This window comes from Hylaeus anthracinus, unplaced genomic scaffold, assembly GCF_026225885.1.
Source record: "Hylaeus anthracinus isolate JK02 unplaced genomic scaffold, UHH_iyHylAnth1.0_haploid 11982, whole genome shotgun sequence".
Classification (NCBI taxonomy): Eukaryota; Metazoa; Arthropoda; class Insecta; order Hymenoptera; family Colletidae; genus Hylaeus; species Hylaeus anthracinus.
The window spans coordinates 13894343-13913546 of NW_026534330.1; the positions used below are offsets into that span (position 1 = coordinate 13894343).

General features: G+C 33.8%; 1 protein-coding gene across 2 annotated transcripts in view; it reads left to right on the forward strand.

Moving 5' to 3' along the window:
* Window positions 1-19204, forward strand: part of LOC128886403 (facilitated trehalose transporter Tret1-like) — a 35651-nt gene continuing 16447 nt past the window's right edge. The window contains exons 1-2 of one of the 2 annotated variants that reach the window (XM_054141274.1): window positions 1-274; window positions 12863-12945. In XM_054141274.1, the coding sequence (XP_053997249.1) occupies window positions 12889-12945 (57 nt within the window). In that variant the 5' untranslated portion in view covers window positions 1-274; window positions 12863-12888. Of the gene's footprint in view, window positions 275-12862; window positions 12946-15461; window positions 15833-19204 lie in introns of those variants that run through there. The other variant, XM_054141275.1, reaches the window with a different exon arrangement.

The window sequence follows — 19204 nt, forward strand, 5'->3', positions numbered from 1 at the left end:
GAGAGAGAGAGAGAGAGAGAGAGAGAGAGAGAGAGAGAGAGAGAGAGAGAAACTTGATCTACTGCGGCTACTATAAAAGTGATTTACGATTATCGTGATATGAAGTAACCGTGACGATTCTAATCGGCGTATTCTCACTCGAATACTTCGATACCTCGCAATGGGAGCCCGCGCTTACGCGAGGGTTGTCGTAATTTGAACAAAGTGCGCTCGACGGGGCACGTTGACTTGGCGAGTCTTAGGTGACAACTTCATACAGCTCTGCAGCGGACGGGTAGGAAATTTTCAGTTATAGATTTAGTTAAAAATTTAGTTATAAGTAGACTGCGGATCTCTATGCCAAATAAAATCTTCGCGAACGTGCCTACAAAAATTGAACCTAAGTAGGAATTTATTTCATTCTGCAAGTATTGTAACATGAACTTTACTTTCAATCTTTTTTATATTTTTGCATATTGTTTGCATTTTGTAGTTTCTTGCACATTCAAATTTCCTATAAATGCATAAAGATTCGCAGTCTAGTTATAAGTTTTAGTTATAAATTTAATTTTCAACTCTAAATTTAGAGATTTCATTCTTTTAATAAATGAATTTTTCTAATGCTATGGAATATTCTCGATTATATGCAAACTTTTTGGATGATTAATTGGAAAATATATATATACGATACAGTTTAAATGACTACACTGTCAGGTGTATTTTTTTAACATATTGGCTGTCACGTCAATTTTTGTGAAAATTTTGTTGAAATTTTGTTTGAAAATAATTGGAAACTACGCAATCTAAAATTTGTCACAATATTTGCTGTTAGAATCGTATCAGAATTTTTCACGAATTTTATTCAAATTTATTTTTTTAAACCACTTCATCTGCAGAATTCAAATAAATAATAAATCTCTAGTGAAAAGTCTTGTCACCTATGTATAGGTGACACGGCGATCAGTGTGTTAATAAATGTATTTTAGTCTAGATCCTTGATTTTTCAATTTTCTTTTCAATTTTTTTTTTAAATTCACGAGGAACCCTTTTATCTAAAGACGAGGTAACGTCTCGACTCCAAGTACATGAAAAATTATAAAGCCATCCCGTATATAACGTGGTGCTACTGCATATCTTTTACTTGTAAAACTGCGATTCCAACCTACATGAAACTTCTTTCATTAATATCTAATCAAGCCTGCAATATTTTCTAAATTTAAAGGCATTTTTCTGATGTAAACCGCATATAATCTTTCGAATAAAACCAAAATCAATAAAATCGGTCCACATACAAACAACGATATCGTAATATCATGTCACGATTCATCCAAAAACGATATCGTCTTATACTTTTCCAGTTGATTTTTCGTCATATATGTAATTAAACACATATTTATTCATATTTTAAGAATATACATAATTCACTTTTATTGAAATTAACATTAAACTCACCGACGTTTCATTTACACTCTTTTTCATCATAATTGAATAAATGACTTGTAAGTTATGCAATGTTAAAATTGCAAGTCCTCTTAAACCCTTAATAGTCCCTCCTAAAAATTTTGTAATACTCTACACAATTATATGGCCCTCCAACACCATCAACACCAAATCTACCGAAACTTCATTTATACTTATTTCAACCATAATCAACCAAATGACTGGTCTTAAAGGGACTTTTTCAATTGAATGCAAAAATTTTTCACGTAATATTAAATTGAATAATGCAGGAAACAATTGTATACAGGGTGGGGCATTTTGAACAGATCACCTAAATAACTCGCTTGTTTTTGAAGATAGGAGAAAATGCACTAGACCAAACTTACTTGGTACCGGGCTTTTCATAATCTGGTATTACCAAAAGGTGGAGGCGTCAAGGAGATATGAAGATCAATTCTGTTTTTTTAAATGGAATGGTATGGTTTCTTACTTACAGTCTGGTAAAGTGTTTCAGGACGAATACAATGACCTATTATGAAGGTCATTCGAGGTCACCAAAAGTCAACTGCAATATAAAGTAAATTGTCTCAGAGTACTTTTCGAATACTTGTGTATCACGTGACATGGATCACAAAAGATAAACAAATATTCAATCATATTGTACACTTATCTGTATCATCAAACATTATTGGTAATTTGACTATCGTCTAGAGTACAGCTTCGTAATATTACGCGAAAAACCAACTACCAAACTGGACATGCAAGAACGTCTAAAGAAGAGCTTGCTCTGCGATAGATACAAATGAAATTTGTCAGGCAGTGTCATCAGTATTGCAACGATTTAAACTATGCATCTACATGGTGTTCCAAAAAAAGCATTTAATATTTATATGGTGTATAGGGCACACTGTATCGAGTAAAAAAGCATTAGTAAACATAGGTCCAAAGGTCAATCGTTTTTGAGATATAAACATTTTTGTTTGCTAGTATCATGATTGACTTACTTGCTTCCATCGCATGCGATGTTTATGTCAGTGTTTATAAATTGCGTTCTGAATGTTCCCATTCAAGTGCCGACAATTTCGTATATTTCATTTTTTCAATTTCGTGTACAGAAATGAGCGGTGGACACATGGAAAATCTTCTATAGATATCGAAAATCCAGTAGTAAGTCAATCGTGATACTAGCAAACAAAAATGTTTATATCTCAGAAACGGTTCACCTTTGGACCTATGTTTACTAAAGCTTTTTTACTCAGTGCGGTGTGCCCTATACACCATATCAATATTGAATGCTTTTCTTTGAACACCCTGTATGTTCATGATCGCCGTTTTGAACACTTGTAGTGGGAGTAAGCAAATAAACGTCCAAGTATTCAAAAAGTACTCCGAAACAATGTACTTTCTATTGCAGTTGACTTTGGGTTACCTTAAATGAGGACATGGCCAAAGTGCCATTTGCCCGAAAGAACACTGGGGAGTACAACGGTGGCCCCCCCCCCCCCCTAGCTTAAAATGCGAAACTATGCGAACTACCTCAAATGACCTTCATAACAGGTCATTGTACAGGGCGGACAGTAGAGCAGTGCGTAGCGTAGCCAACTACTTATAAAAAATATAAGAAATGGAAAAGCATAAGTGCAAAACATAAAATTAGACAGCGTAATAGTAAAATAAGGAGAGCGAATAGTCAGTAGCTCAGTATTCGTCTTGAAACACTGTACCAAACTGTAAGTAAGAAACCATATCATTCCATTAAAAAAAAAATAGAATTGATCTTCATATCTCGTTGACGTCTTTACCTACAGAAAAATTGGTAATACCAGATTATAAACTCAACAAACAATGGGTCATTGTATTCGTCTTGAAACACTTTACCAAACTGTAAGTAAGAAACCATATCATTCTATTTAAAAAAAAAAAACAGAATTGATCTTCATATCTCGTTGACGCTTCTACCTACAGAAAAATTGGTAATAACAAATTATGAGCACCCCGATACCAAGTAAGTTTGGTCTAATGCATTTTCTCCTATCTTCAAAAACAAGCGAGTTATTCAGGTGACCTGTTTCAAATACCCCACCCTGTATAATTAATATGTCTCGTACATAAGAACCTCGTAATTGATCATATTTGATCAAATTGGAGAAATCGATCAATTAATAAGATTATGAAGGCATCAATCATGTCATTGAATCGTATGATTACTCTACGTTTGAAATAGAAGTATTAGATTACAAATATTAGATAAATACTATCACGTAGACGAAATATCACGAGGATATCTGATACTAGTACACGGTTATTATTAGATAAAGAACATCACGTAGAAAAGAGTTCTGATACTTGCGCGTAACATCTCTTAACATTTATTTTCATTTTTAAGTCCATTTTGTAGGGCTTTTTAAGAAATTTTTCCAAAAGAATCGAAAAACATTCTTGAATAATTTTGTTTCGCACACATATTTATTCATATTTGACGTACATAAAACATTTGTTTCATACAGAAATAGTCGATACTATATGAATTACATTTTGCTTTTCCGTATCCCTTAAAAAGAAATTGTTTTACCGGCTGACACGATTTCGCCTGTTCTGATAATCTGAAACAAAAATATGAAAAGGCATCTTCATTAGTACGAGTGTTGCCACGGCACGAACCAGAATAAAACCAAAATGTCATCAGTGCGAAAAATGGTGACATTTTGAAGCTTGAATTTCAATTTATCCGGTATGTTTTCATCTTCAGCGTGCTAAAATAATTAGAAAAAGTCAATAGATTTTTAATATGCTGATTCGCGCAATAGCGATATGTTTGATGTATGATTAGATCTTAAGATATCGCGTTAGCCATATATATAAAAAAAAAAATGAAGATTTGAGAGAAATGCATTTCAAGTTTCTTTTATCAACATGATTTCATTTTCTTTCGCGCCTTCGTATTACGTTTGTGTGGTGCGGTCACGCTTCATCATTGCGCGGGCGTATACGAATAGGAGCTAGAGTGGGGGACCTTCGTCGCCGCTGCGGCGCCCCGGTGAGTTGCTCCGTGCTATCGAGAATTTGCGTAAACTTTGACAATTTTGTACGCGAAAACGATTCCTCTCCGGTATGTGGCTCCTTTGAAGCTTTTTACTTATTCCTCAAGTAGAATTTTTTAAAATTAAAAAAAAACTTTGACCTTAAATTTCGAGGTCATAATGAATTTTGCGGACGGTTTCTTTTGCAAATGTCCACCGATCCAGATGTGTACAATAACTCCTGAAAGTGGTGACCATTAATTTTGTTACACCCTGTACCTGTTCTCTACAGGGTGTCCCAAAAATATTGTAACACCTTGAAAGGGGTGGTTCTGGAGGTGATTTGAAACAACTTTTTCCTTAGCAAAAATGTTGTCCGAGGCTTCATTGAGGAGATATTAACGGAAAACACTGACCAATCAGAGTGCACGTATACCGGTGGGCGGGCCGCGGTAGCGAAGGCTACGCGCTCCGATTGGTCGCGGTTTTCTGTTAATATCTCCTTAACAAAGCCTCGGACAACATTTTCGCTAAGGAAAAAGTTGTTTCAAATCACCTCCAGAACCACCCCTCAAGGCTTTCAAGGTGTTACAACATTTCTGGGACACTGTGTATAATTACCATTTTCGCCATCTAGACTGACATGCCCCCTTAAATAGTGCAAAATGTTCCGGTTATGTTTATTCATTACGTACCTTATTGTTAATATAAAATGAATTATACAAAATCTGTGACCATTCGTACAATAATGCTAATTCTGTTGTTTTATTATCAAATAAACGTAACGAAAATAAATCTAGAGTTGAGGGACACTGCGTCTCTCATAAGGGAAAGTTTCATTTCTGCTGCCTTCGTAGTTGGGCGTCTGGCAGTATTTGTGTTCAAGAGGGCAGTGTGAAAAACATGTGGTAGACCCAAGCCGAACGAGCTTTGGAAAAAGCTTTCACTTTTTGTTGACTCTTGCGGCGAAAAGACGTCCTTCCGCAAAGATTTACAGACTAAGTATATATTCTCTTAATCAATTCAGTAATCCAATAAATTCACTATAAATATAAATATCACATTCAGTAAAACAAGGAGATGGATATATAATATATATTTCACGAGACATTATTTTGAAATACATTTTAAATTTTGACTTCCGCGTCTAGAGCCAATTTCACGAATGGTCTAAAAATAGCAGTAGTTTTGTAAACACGGCTCAACGAAAACAAAACCATTGAGTCGAGCTGCGTCTCTCTCGAATTAGAATAGACGGTAGCTCGACGACTCTGCATCGTCACGCGTGTTACAATTTGTGGTGAGTCGTATCGGCGTCGTTCCGCTGGCATTTAATTGTTATCGTTCGATTCATCGACCGTTGGATCGCAACGTTATTACCTAGACGTTGTCGACACGCTACCTGTCACCTGAAATTGCGATTTTAAAGCCTCAGGAAGTGATACTTACTGCGTTCACGGTTGCATTAACGTCATCGTCATCGTCGGAGCGTTTAGAAAAACGACAGTTTTCATTTCTCGAAACGAAACACCTTTCAAGTGTTTCGCAAGCGGACGACAATTGCGTTACTTAATTGTTTCGACAGTGACTTAGTTTTATTAGCAACACTTTTTTTGTGCTACCATTTATTCGACATTAATTTGTTCGTTTTTTGTAGGATTGTTTCTGCACGCTCCTTTTCACTGGATAAAATACTTATTCATAAATTTACTTTATTCACATGAACTTTATTCGTATGTGCTTTGTTATCACATTGGCTGTCGTATTAATTTTTGCACTCGAGGCCTTTTTCTAATATCTACCAGCGACTCGAGATGCCTGCTTAGCCATTCTATTGCCACGAATGCTAAGTTATCGAGATTTGAGAATCAGGTTACCTTTACCTCACCGACAATCATTTTATTGACACTTTGAGTTCCAAAGAAATTAAACCTAAAAAAACATTATTGCTGATAGATTTGCTGCGTGAAACCCAATGGTGACTGAGAGTCACCCCTCGAGTGCAAAGGGTTAATTTTTGTGAAAATTTGTACGTTTTCATTAATTTGTTTGTTTTCAAACAAAATTTCGACTTATCAGAATTCACAAATTTTATTCAGATTTATTTACCACCTCATCTGGAGTATTGAAATAAATAATAAATAAATAATGAATTCCTAGTGAAAAGTCCTGTCACCTATGTATAGGTGACGCAGCGATCAATGTGTTGATTTTTACATTTTCTTTTCAAATTGCTCTTTGGCAATTTTTCGACCGTGTTTCGTGAAAACTTTCTGATACGCAATATTATTTTAAAATCAAAGTTAATTTTTTCTCAAAATTTCGACAGCTAATTTATAAATATATAGATGCAAAATTAACGTACTTCTTTAATACATTGGTTTTCACTACTTTGGCCATTAGAAAATAGATATACAGGGTGTCCCAAAAATGTTGTAACACCTTGAAAGGGGTGGTGGGGAAAAACCCCAACCAATCAGAGCGCGCGTATACCGTTGGAACGGCCGTGATAGCGAAGACTACGCGCTAGGCGGCCGCGCTCATACGCTACCGCGAGCGCTCCATCGGCATACTCGCGCTCTGATTGGTCAGTGTTTTCCATTAATATCTCCTCAACGAAGCCTCGGACAACATTTTAGCTAAGGAAAAAGTTGTTTCAAATCACCTTCCGAACCGCCCCTTTCAAGGTATTACAACATTTTTGGGACACCCTGTATATAAGCATTCACAGAAACATAGCCGACACGCTCTTATGAGACACAGACTGTACACATCCAACGACAACATTTCGTGTTCCTTCTGTTTGGTTTCAAACAAACAACACATTTTATCAAGAAGAATCATGAATCGAGCAGCAAGCAATAATATAATTAATAGAATCATATTTCTCGACACATTCCCTATCGCATTATATGTATAAATAATTAAGTGGACAGGAAGCAGAAGTACTCCCTTAAAGGTAGCGCGCAACGCACCGCGTGGACCCCTCGTTACTAATTCGTACGTTCCGTATTGTGCATCCATTGCAACTCTAATAAGTGTTTTTCGACAGCCAGTGCGTGAGAGAAATTGAATAATGACTCCGTTTAAATAATCATTCGTTTGTCTCTTACGCGTTAGGTACAAGGAACCGCGTCGCTGTCTCGTGACTCACGAAACGCGCGTGACTACGCGTCAGAGATCGACGCTCTCCGTCGGATTCTCACGTGAGATGCAATTTTCTCATCAACGAATTTACACGACCCATTACATTTCGACATTATCTCGATCTACGATTAATCCGCCGCTCGATTCACCGGTGACGCATCTATTCTTTCTATCCCGAAACTCTTAAAAATGTTTCTCCTAGTTAATGATAGTGACTTATAATTACACTCCAGATCTGTATGCAAAATAAAATGTTTAGCGACGAACGTACGAAAATTGGATCTAAATAGGAATTTATATTACTCTGAAAATATTATAATATGTCCTTTCAATAATTACTGTCAATCATTTTTTATAGTATTGCATACTATGTGCATTCTATAGCTTCTTGCGCATGAAAATTTACTATAAATGCTGATTTATATATATAATAAGTGTGTATACAACACACTTTACATGTCGAACTGTCGTATGTGTTAAGAGATTAGTCGCAGTCAATAAAATGAAAACAAACTTGTGTTTCACTTTCTTTTCTTTTTTTTAAGGTATTAAATAATCATTTTTATGAATGAAATTTAAATATACTACAAAGTATGTCTTGAAGAAGTATAAAAAGATGTTTGTTTTAAAAGAAGGGTAATCATTTGGTCACAACAGGCGATGGCGTGGTTGGCCATTTGTTTTGCGATGAGCAAGATTTTCTTGAATTTTTTCCTGTATACCTGAAAACAAAAATAAAGGTAGATTTAAGAAATATATTAGACTAACTAGGGTCCATGATCGAAGGATTTTTGAAAAAATTAATTTATAATAAAATGGCATACATTTGAAGTTAAAGTTCAATTTTGACTATAAAATTAAGTGATTAAATAGAAAATAAAAAAAAACGTATAGAAGACTATAAAAAATCCTTCGATCAGAGACCCGTTAGTCTAATGTGTTATCTAAATCTACCTTTATTTTTATTTTCAAATAAACCAGTTTAGAGAAATCTTGCTCACCGCAAACCAAGTGGCCACCCACGCCATCGCCTCTTATGACGAAATGAATTAACCTTCTTTTAAAACAAAAATTTTTTTGTAGTTCTTTAAGACTTATTTTGTAATATATTTACATTTCATTAATAAAAATTATTATTTAATACCTTAAAAAAAAAAACACACAAGAAAGTGCCCATTTTCATTTTCCTGACTACGGCTAATAGCTTAACAACATGTTTTTTTATTCGATAGTTTCGTGTAATTTAGAAATGAACAAGTGTTTTATTAAAGTAATACCTAGATGACATACTAAATCAATATCTAGAAACAGATAAGCATCAATTTATCTTTTATTCGTTATTCGACATTTGTATTCGGATAGAAATTTTGCCCATCTCTGTTTTTAGTTCTTATGAACAGGTAATATTGTACCTTTGCAATCTGTATTTTCAATGTTCAAATGTTCAATTCTTCGCTATGCTTCATTAGATTATTGAAACATTCAATATTTAATATCTAGCCATTTAACGTTTATTTCCAGCTTCTGTACACATAGTAACAAGCGCATCTTCGCAAGTTAATTTTCAAGAATCTGTGAATGGTAAAATATCGACTTAAAATGAGATTGATACATATTGACTTTGTTATAGGACTATTTGCGTAAGTCACGCGCATAGCGTTTAACTATTCCAAGAACTAAAATTGAAATTGTCAAAGGGACAGAAAATCTATCTCTACCAGGTTTCAATTTGTATTTGAAATCGTTTTATTCATGGATCGCAAAGCGTCAAATTAAACAAGCATATACATATGTTAAAAACATGAAAAAATTGTAATAATGAAACAAATTCGTCAAACTCAAATTATAAGTAAATGTTTATTAGACGCGTTGTAGTCTTTGAATTGTTGCAGTTCTAATGTCGCAGAAGTCATAACAATGTTAGAATAGTATAGAGGACGTAAGAGTTTTACGATAACAAATATTGTATAATGTATATTATGTAATGCATGTTATGTGTTGTATAATGTATATTATACAGGGTGTTCCCAGATTAAATGGGCAAACTTAAAGGACGAAGTTAGGACCCCAAAACAAACAAAAATTTCCTCTAGAAATATACCTAGCAAACGTTTCGTTCAAGAGTTATTGACTTCTGAAATTATAGAATTATTAGAACGAACAATGTCGAAATGTCCCTTTCCTTGTTTTGAAAACCATTGACACGCTTTTGTTTGTAAACAAAAGCATATCCATAATACTGCTATGCATAGGAATATAATTAACATTATTATTGTTAATATTAACTGATTGTGTAATTTTTAATAAATATGTATCTCATACTAATAGCCACCCGTATGTCTATACGTGAACATATGCATTTCACGTGCGGCCGCTGCTCGGTGGATTCGCGCTACCTGCGTACAATATTATACGAAAATTTACAAAACTGTAGGAGGCAAATGTACCGTATTATATATCAATGTATCCGGAAAGAAATCTTCGTTCATTTTTGTCGTTAAATAAATTTTTGTGTTTCTTAAAATAATGTAACAAAAAATTTTTTTGTTATAAACAAAATACATTTTACAAAATCTGTGACCACATTTTGTTTTACTTCATGAAACCATGAAACTTTTCCCTATGAAGATTTCTTATATCTATTGTAGTTTTCGAGATAGCATTTTTCTGCTGAAACTTCAAGGGGTGATTTCAACCTCTAAACTTGCGATTGAGCAGCTATAAAAAAATACGTATCCATTATTTTCACCTGCTTAATGTACCATCAAGTTTCATCAAAATCGGAGACGAACAGTTTGATATGTTCCCTTGTAAGCGAAATAATTTTCAATTTGGATAAGATTTCTCTGCTGATGCAACCGTTACTGGAGTTGTTAAGAGTATTTTATAAGCTGTAACAGTATTTGGATAAATTCTTGATAGTATTATTCTTAAATATAAATTGTAGTACATCGTATGATCCGAATACATGGAATAACGAAGGAAAGCTATACGTCTTTTAATTTATTATTCGTTCAATGAGAATTACGATGCATTTATGAAATAAGTAATCAAATAAATAAACAAATGTACAATCAATTTACGTTTCACAACAAACGAATAACTATTTGATTGAATAAGATTCGCGAATACATCATTATACGGAGTTTTTGTTCCATAGAACGCATATATAAAAATTTTCTTTCAAGTACAGCACACGATATTTTGTCGTAATATTCTATGACGTTTCAGCTGAAAAATGTAATTGAAAAATTGGCGTTACGACGTGTGGCGTAACCCAACATTTTACGTTTCTCAAGGACACGAATGTGTAGTAATACAATGTATAATGCAGAATAAAGCAGAGTGCACGTAAGAGTCGAAACGCAAGATCCGTGATACAACAAATTGCTACGGCCACTGCCGTGCGCGGCAGCAATTAAGAATCACCTGTGTTCTGCAGAAAAACCACGAATAATGCCGATTCGTCGTGCCAGTTCGCGATAATTTTCCCAATAGCCGCGCGAACAGATGCTATTTTCCACGAAACGAGCTTGTTTTCGAACCACCGGATCGCATCGCGTGCAACGAGACAGTCGAGCCATTGTCGGTACAGATGACTGATACGTCTCGTTGGCCATGAAATACCCCGAATCAGAAGTTGTTGTTTTTAGAAGAAATAAACCTCTGTTTTCATTAAATATCGAGTCGCTTTAACATTATCGCAAATACATTCGTAACGAGCTCCACTGTCGGAGACTTCAATGCCGTTCGATAGTAGCCATCACAGTTGAACCACTGTTCAAGTCTGACCACGCAGCTTGGTCTTCTATATCTCTCACTGTGATACATTTTAGAGAAATTGTGATGTGCCAGCTAGAGATTAGAGATCCCTACTTCACGTGCATCGAAATACACGGGTACAATATCCAATTATTTTTATATACAAACTTTTACATAAAGATGCTATTATTCTAAAATAATGATCTTTATTCATTTTGAAAAAATTGATATGCAGTAAAATAAATAAATAAATAAAATATAAACATAAGAAGAATAAATATTTGTAAAACTTTATTTACTAGTAAAAATAAATATTCAAGTCACGGGTAACAATAGATAATTCGATGTATGCGTACGCGTGTATTTCGATACCCGGGTACCCCTGTATTAAAAATACCCGTGTTCTTAATCCCTTAATACACGATACACGATACCCGTGTATTTTAATACCCGTTCAAAACCGTGATCTCTAAATTGCCTACCACTCGTCGAATATAGAATTTCATAATATTCTCACGGAACATAATTTCATTCAAAAACGAGGTTAAGGGAGTGGACTCCCGTGCCTTGTATGCACTCGTACGCACTCACACAGCTCCGCATCACTGTATACGTACACGGAACTGCAAGGGCTTTCGTATTGTCCTATTTTTGTCTCGACTATGCAAATTTAAGACCTCTCAATAGTCGTTTCCGCTAGATAAATGTTCAAACTTGTGCGCAAGCTCTTATAGGTAGTCTACTTTTGCTTTTTTGTGTCATAATTAACAATATTCAGCAGCATATGTTTCAGCAGCGTTAGTTCAAACAACGCGGCAGCACTGTCGCACCACCATATTGCTTCTTTTGATCGCGAAACACTGCTGAATATTATTAATTATGACAGAAAAGAGCAAAAGTAGATTACCTATAGGAGCTTGCGCACAAGTTTGAACATTTATCTAGCGGAAACGACTATTGAGAGGTCTGAAATTTGCATTCTCCGAGACAAAAATAGGACAATACGTAAGCCCTTGCAGTTCCGTGTACGTATACAATGATGTGGAACTGTGTGAATGCGTACGAGCACATACAAGGCACGGGAGTCCACCCCTTAAGTATTCCTAAATTCTTTCTTTTTAAATACAAGTTTAGGGTCGCATCCGCTACTGGTAATTAATTATTAGCGATTTAACTTTAGTTAACATTACGTTTAGCTAAATAAAGTTGTGTGTTTCTGACAGAAAGAAATATTCCTAACCCACGATCCTCGAAATCACAGTCGACTGCTTTTCTTACACGACCAATGTTGTAATTCTCCTATTCGAATAGATTAAATTCAAAGCAACAATAATAGAGGTACGATTTGTTCGATTCTTCTGCGGAACCAACCAGAATCGTACCGTGTGCCAAGTTTAACTTTATCATGCATATGGAGAAAAAATTCGATCGATACGTTCTCCAACTAGAATATTCCATTTAGATAAGATCTGCTCTTGAGTGATATTTGATCAACGCCTTTCCCTGTTTTACAGATCCCGGATAGAGTTCAACGGACAAAATGATCACTCAAGCGAAACTATGGTGGAAATTTCTTCATTCCGGCGAACAGAAAGGCGTAAGACAAATTTTATTATTCTCCATGATTCGCTTTTTATTTCTTAACGGTACACATCGCAATAATGCATATGAAACTAACGTTGTGCTTTTACATACAATCCTTTGTAACTATAATTTGAGCAAAAATATTTATTCGACATTTTGTTAGGTTAAATTACCAATCTTTTAACTTCTCAACCTGATGGACATTATGATGAATACATTCTAATGAATATATATTATTTATAAAAAACGGATTTTTTAATATATTATATTAGACTGCGGATTTTTATGATTTATAGGGAATTTTAGTATGCAATAAAATACAAAGTGCACACAGTATGCAATAATATAAACAAAATGTTGATGGTAAAGTTCATATAATAATAATTCCAAAGTAAAAGTAAAAGTTCCTTTTGAGATTGAACTTTTGAAAAAATTTTATTTTGCATAAAGATCCGCAATATAATTATAATAAATTATAATGAATACATCAGACTGGTCTGTATTACTTTTCAATGATTTTGGAATCTATGTTATGCACGCCCTAAATACCTAATAGCTTGCAAATATGTAAAAAAAATTCTTTGTAAAATTTGAGCTCTTAATTTTAAATTTTTGCATTGACACATTCTGATCGATTATGTGTTTTTATAATTCTGGTAAAAATTTATGAAATGTTTTGAAACTTGGCAGAGTTATTACTAATAAGAATAAAAACGAGCCTAAAAATTTCAAATTTTTATTATAATATCCAAAATTCTTCGACTATGGTACTAATGGTATAATGGTACTAAGAAATGAGTAGATAAATACATCTTGCACCATAAATATTTGTGTTTGACATTCTTCATGTTTAGTTACTAACTCTTTGACTGCGAAGGTCGTATATGTATATTGCTCATAACTATTGTTATTGGATGAAACCTATTGATTATAGATTGCCACTAAAAAGGGTGAAATAAAATAATTGTTGGAAGAAAAATAATCTACTCTGAAAAAATATTAAAACTGCACTAAAAAATATAAAATAATTTCTAGTTAATTTATATGAATACTCACCAATTCTAGATATAATTGCTTAAAAGTATGAAATAATTTCTATTTCCTATACATTAAATTACATTCAACAATACATTAAATTTCTATTTCCTTTATATTAAATTATGTCATAGTCGGTGCAGAATTAAAAATTACTTACCTTCAAAATTACGAAACTTGGTTTAGCTTTTTGTCGGTGGGGCAAATTATATGCCCTTAAATTGTTGCTATCATTAAAAGAGTGCGGAATGGTCCAGTGAGTCAAGGGCTTCACTGACAATCCTGAGGGATCTGGCTTCGAATCTCCGCACCCCCTGACTCCGTTTTTTATTGAATTTTCTTCAATATTTGTCAAGAAGTGACAAAATTATAACTAGTGGCTTAGTTTAAAAAAAGAAATATAGATCCAAAATGGATGCCGTTTTTCGAGTTTCTGAATGTATGTGCTACATTCTCAAATTTGATCGGCGCCTCCACCAAATACTATACCAAACCTACTTAGACAGTATTTTCATAGAGAGAGTATATACATTAGCAGTAATCAATATTTCCAACCCCCGCAAAAAAGAATGCCTCAAACCTATTCAGACAGTATTTTCCTGTAGATAGTATATACATTAACTGTATGCAATACTGTCCCCTTCCCCCGCATTACCAAAACAAATACATCAAACTTTCTCAGACAGTACTTCCACCTATACAGTATGCATGTATACATTAACAGCATTTAATATTTCCGCCCTCGCCAAAGACTAACTCAAACAGGAATTAAACATTTTTAATTTTACGCCGACTACGAAATGGTTATTTAACACAATTCAATATAAAGGAAATAGAAATTTAATATATCAATCAATATAATTTAATACAAAGAAAATAGAAATTATTTCATACTCTTAAGCAATTATATCTAGAACTGGTAAGTCAAATCAATTAACTAGGAATTATTTCATACCTTTTAGTGCAGTTTTGAAATTTTTTTAAGTCTTTTTTCGATTACTTCTCGATTGGTCGACGCTTTCGCTAACGACCGCGAGTTTTTAGATCGATGTTCGCTCCGAGCGAGCGTGAACCTTCGAAATTGACCTCCGTAGGAACTAGTTCTTTCCTCTTTGTCGAATGCGATCAAATCTTCTCTCAACGATAAGGAAAATAACCCGTCTCTGGTAGTTTGCGACTTTGTTGAACTTGTAGCTGCAATTTAGATTACTGTTTGACGTTTAGTAGTAATTACGAACATTATACGTTGATACGTAAACATAATTAACGATAATTTATACTATTCGACGCAGGAAAATCACAGTGCGGTAAGTTACATAACTTGGGAAACTAAATTCGAAGTTAGTTTGAAACTGTTTGCGCTATTGTAAATAACAAAATCGAGGCTTAAGCTTGCTCCTCTTAAAATTGTGTGTTCAATCAATTTACAGGATATCTTTTTAATTTTTTTACAAAATTGTTTATATTATATTAAATAGTGCTAAAAGGTCCTGTTACATTTATTTTTTGTTTACTTACATGTTAATGGCAATTTATAATTAATTATAAGAAATCTCTGCCTTACATAATATTCTGTTAAAATCCTCTTTAAAAATTGCGTGTTTGTTGAATAAAAGAGCAACGATCTCCAATATTTACATTATTCCTATCAAACAGTGAAACATCAGATCGAACTTATTTTTAATCGATGAAAAATTGCAATTAAAAATTTCATGTCGCAAATTATTTCATCCAGACACGATTTCCTCTCACTATTAAACTTTTTATGAAACCTGAATTTTAGACCCTCGATCATTTTGTTTTGAACCAACAAATAAATCTTTATATATATCAGTGTGAGTTCTTTGAAGAAAATGATTTACAAGGTAAATTTCTTTATCATATTTAGATTGCGGATCTTTATGCATTTATAGAAAATTTGAACGTGCAAGAAATTACAAAATGCAAACAATATGCAAAAATATAAAAAAGATTGAATGTAAAGTTCATGTTATAATATTTGCAGAATAAAATAAATTCCTATTTAGATTCAATTTTTGTAGGCACGTTCGCGAAGATTTTACTTTGCATAAAGATCCGCAGTCTAATCATATTTTATTATTTTGTATTTTTTACTTGGAAACTTAATATATTTTGATATAGTGTATTGTACAACATATTGTAATGAGAATTGTGCGAGCAGAAGCACGTACAGAATAAGAACGTACCGCAAGGATTGATGCAAGTCAGCGCGTTATCGTTTGTAGAATTCATGCGAGAAGGTCGTGGAACTGGTTGGCCGTCTTTCGATCATTTTTAGCTGACACTAATTGCTAGCTTCGCGTACAGACCATAATTATTCGAACGATAGTAAATTTGAACTATATTCCCGTTTAGGAAGTTAATCTTGCAACGAAGGATGAGTTTACTTCCTAGAAGATCTCCCAAGATAGGAAAATGCGATGACATAAACCCCATTCGAAGTCTATTTCTATACCTAAGAACTCCTGTTAAGTCTAACTTTTCGAAATTACGAACGAATATGTTAGTTACTTAACTAATAATATACACTGCGCATCAAAAGTATACGAATTTTGTATACTTGAATTTTGAAAGTTTCAAAATCTTAAGACAATCTTTCAATTCAATTAAATTAAGATACAATATTGGACAAATGACTATTATTTATGTGAATAAATATAGCCACTAGAAGCAACAGCGGCATGGTCAGTAATTCGTCAGCCTCCTAATACCAGTTTTCGTTTTGTCGTAGATTCAATTTTGTATTCAATAAATTTTACAAGATATCTTTTTAACTACATTAATTTGTTTTCAATATATACATACAGTGAAGACCATAACTGTACCAATAACTGCAGATTTCGTATAATTAAACTTGCAAAAGTACATTACAAAACATTACAAAACTGTTTATATTATATTAAGGGATAACACCACTCTAGAGGCTGAGAAAAAGGCCTAACTTTGATAATTAATTTTGAGGGTATCGCAAGAAGCATAGGTTTTATTTTTACAGGATTTATTTAACACATATCGAAGTATAAACAAAAATTGTTTTAGTACAAAATGAGGACGAGAAAGCGAGTCTCCAAAATTGACTTTTTTTAAAACGCTTTCGCGGGAGGACGATTTTCTCGTTGTGTATAACATTTGGAACAAAAAACCAACAAATTTCATAATACATATACTGTTGGCTATAGAAGTACGTAGGGTTTTTTTTTTATTTAATATAAACTTTCGTTTTTGTTAACAATTTATTATTTATTTTTTTGCCAAAAAGTGAGTTAATGCGCTATTTCTACAATATTTGATATAAAAAAAAAGCCTACGTACTTCTATAGTAAATAGTATATAGATTATAAAAATTGTTAGTTGTTTGTTCAAGATTTTATGCGCAACGCTTGGAGAAAACTGTCCTCCTGTAAAGACGTTTAAAAAAAAAGTGAATTTTGAAGACTCGCTTTGTTGTCGACGTTTTGTACTAAAATTATAATACAACAATTTTTGTTTACACTCCAATATGTGTTAAATAAACCCTGTACAAAGAAATCCTATTCCTCTTGCAATACTCTCAAAATTAATTGTCAAAGTTAGGCCTTCTTTTCAGCCTCTAGAGTAGTGTTACCCCTCGCATAGTGCTAAAAGGTCCTGTTACATTTATTTTTTGTATACCTAAATGTTAATCGCAATTTAAAATTAATTATAAGAAATCTGTGGTTATCGGTACACTTATGCTCTCCATTGTACGTTAAACATAACTGATTTAAAAAAGAATCATTTGTGAACATTTTCTATATTCTATTTACTTTTACATATTATTCAACACGACTTTGTATACTGCGTATCAAAAGTATACAAATACTTGAATTTTGAAGGTTTCAGTATCTTAAGACAATTTTTCAATTCAATTAAATTAAGATACAATATTGGAAAAATGACTGATTGACTGAATGATTTGATTCCGTATTCAAATAAATTTTATAGGATATCTTTTTAACTTTCTCAATTTATAAGATAGGAGAAAATGCATTAGATCAAACTTACTTGGTATCAAGGGGCTCATAATCTGGTATAACCAAGTTTTCTGTAGGTGGAGGGGTCAACGAGATATGATCATCAATTTCGTTTTTTTAAATAGAATGCTATGGTTTCTTACTTACAGTTTGGTAAAGTGTTTCAAAACGAATACAGTGATCTATTATGAAGGTCATTCGAGGTCACCCAAAGTCAACTGCAATAGGAAATACATTGTCTTGGAGGACTTTTCGAATACTTGCGTATCACGTGTATGTATCACGTGACATGGGTCACAAAAGATAACGAAACATTCAATCACATTGTACGCTTACCCGCATCCTCAACAAACATTATTGGTAATTTGACTACCGTCTAGAGTACAGCTTCGTAATATTACGCGAAAAACCAACTACCAAACTTGACGTGCAAGAACATACAAGAAGAGCTTGCTCTGTAATACATAGATACAAATGAAATTTGCCAGGCAGTGTCATCGGTATTACGATTTAGATTATACAGGGTGTCCCAAAAATGTTGGAGGTCCTTGAAAGGGGTGGTTCGGAAGGTGATTTGAAACAACTTTTTCCTTTGCAAAAATGTCGAATGGGGCTTCGTTAAGTAGATATTAATAAAAAAAACTCGACCCATCAGAGCGCGCGGACACCATTGGAGCGGCCCCAGTAGCGAAGGCTACGCGCTGAGCGGCCGCGTCAATATCCTTCGATGCACGTCGAGTCACTTGTTCGGGTACGAGAGCGGCTACCTAGCGCGTAGACATCGCTACCGCGGCCGCTCCACCGGTATACGCGCGCTCTGATTGGTCAGTATTTTCCGTTAATATCTCCTCAACGAAGCCTCGGACAACAATTTCGTTAAGGAAAACGTTGTTTCAAATCACCCCCTGAACCACCCTTTTCAAGGACCTCCAACATTTTTGGGACACCCTGTATATCCGTGTTCATGGTCGCTATTTTGAACACTTGTAGTGGCAGTAAGTAAATAAACGTCCAAGTATTCGAAAAGTACTCTGAGACAATTTACTTTCTATTGCAGGTGACTTTGGGTAACCTGTAGTTACCGTTGTTATTTAGAATATTATATATTATATTATATATTTTCTTAAATTTGGATTCAATATAGTCTGCTTACGAAGCATGGATTTGAATGTACGCCTCTTGTAAGAAGGAACCCTGGGATGGTACAAAAAAGGTGCATTTTTT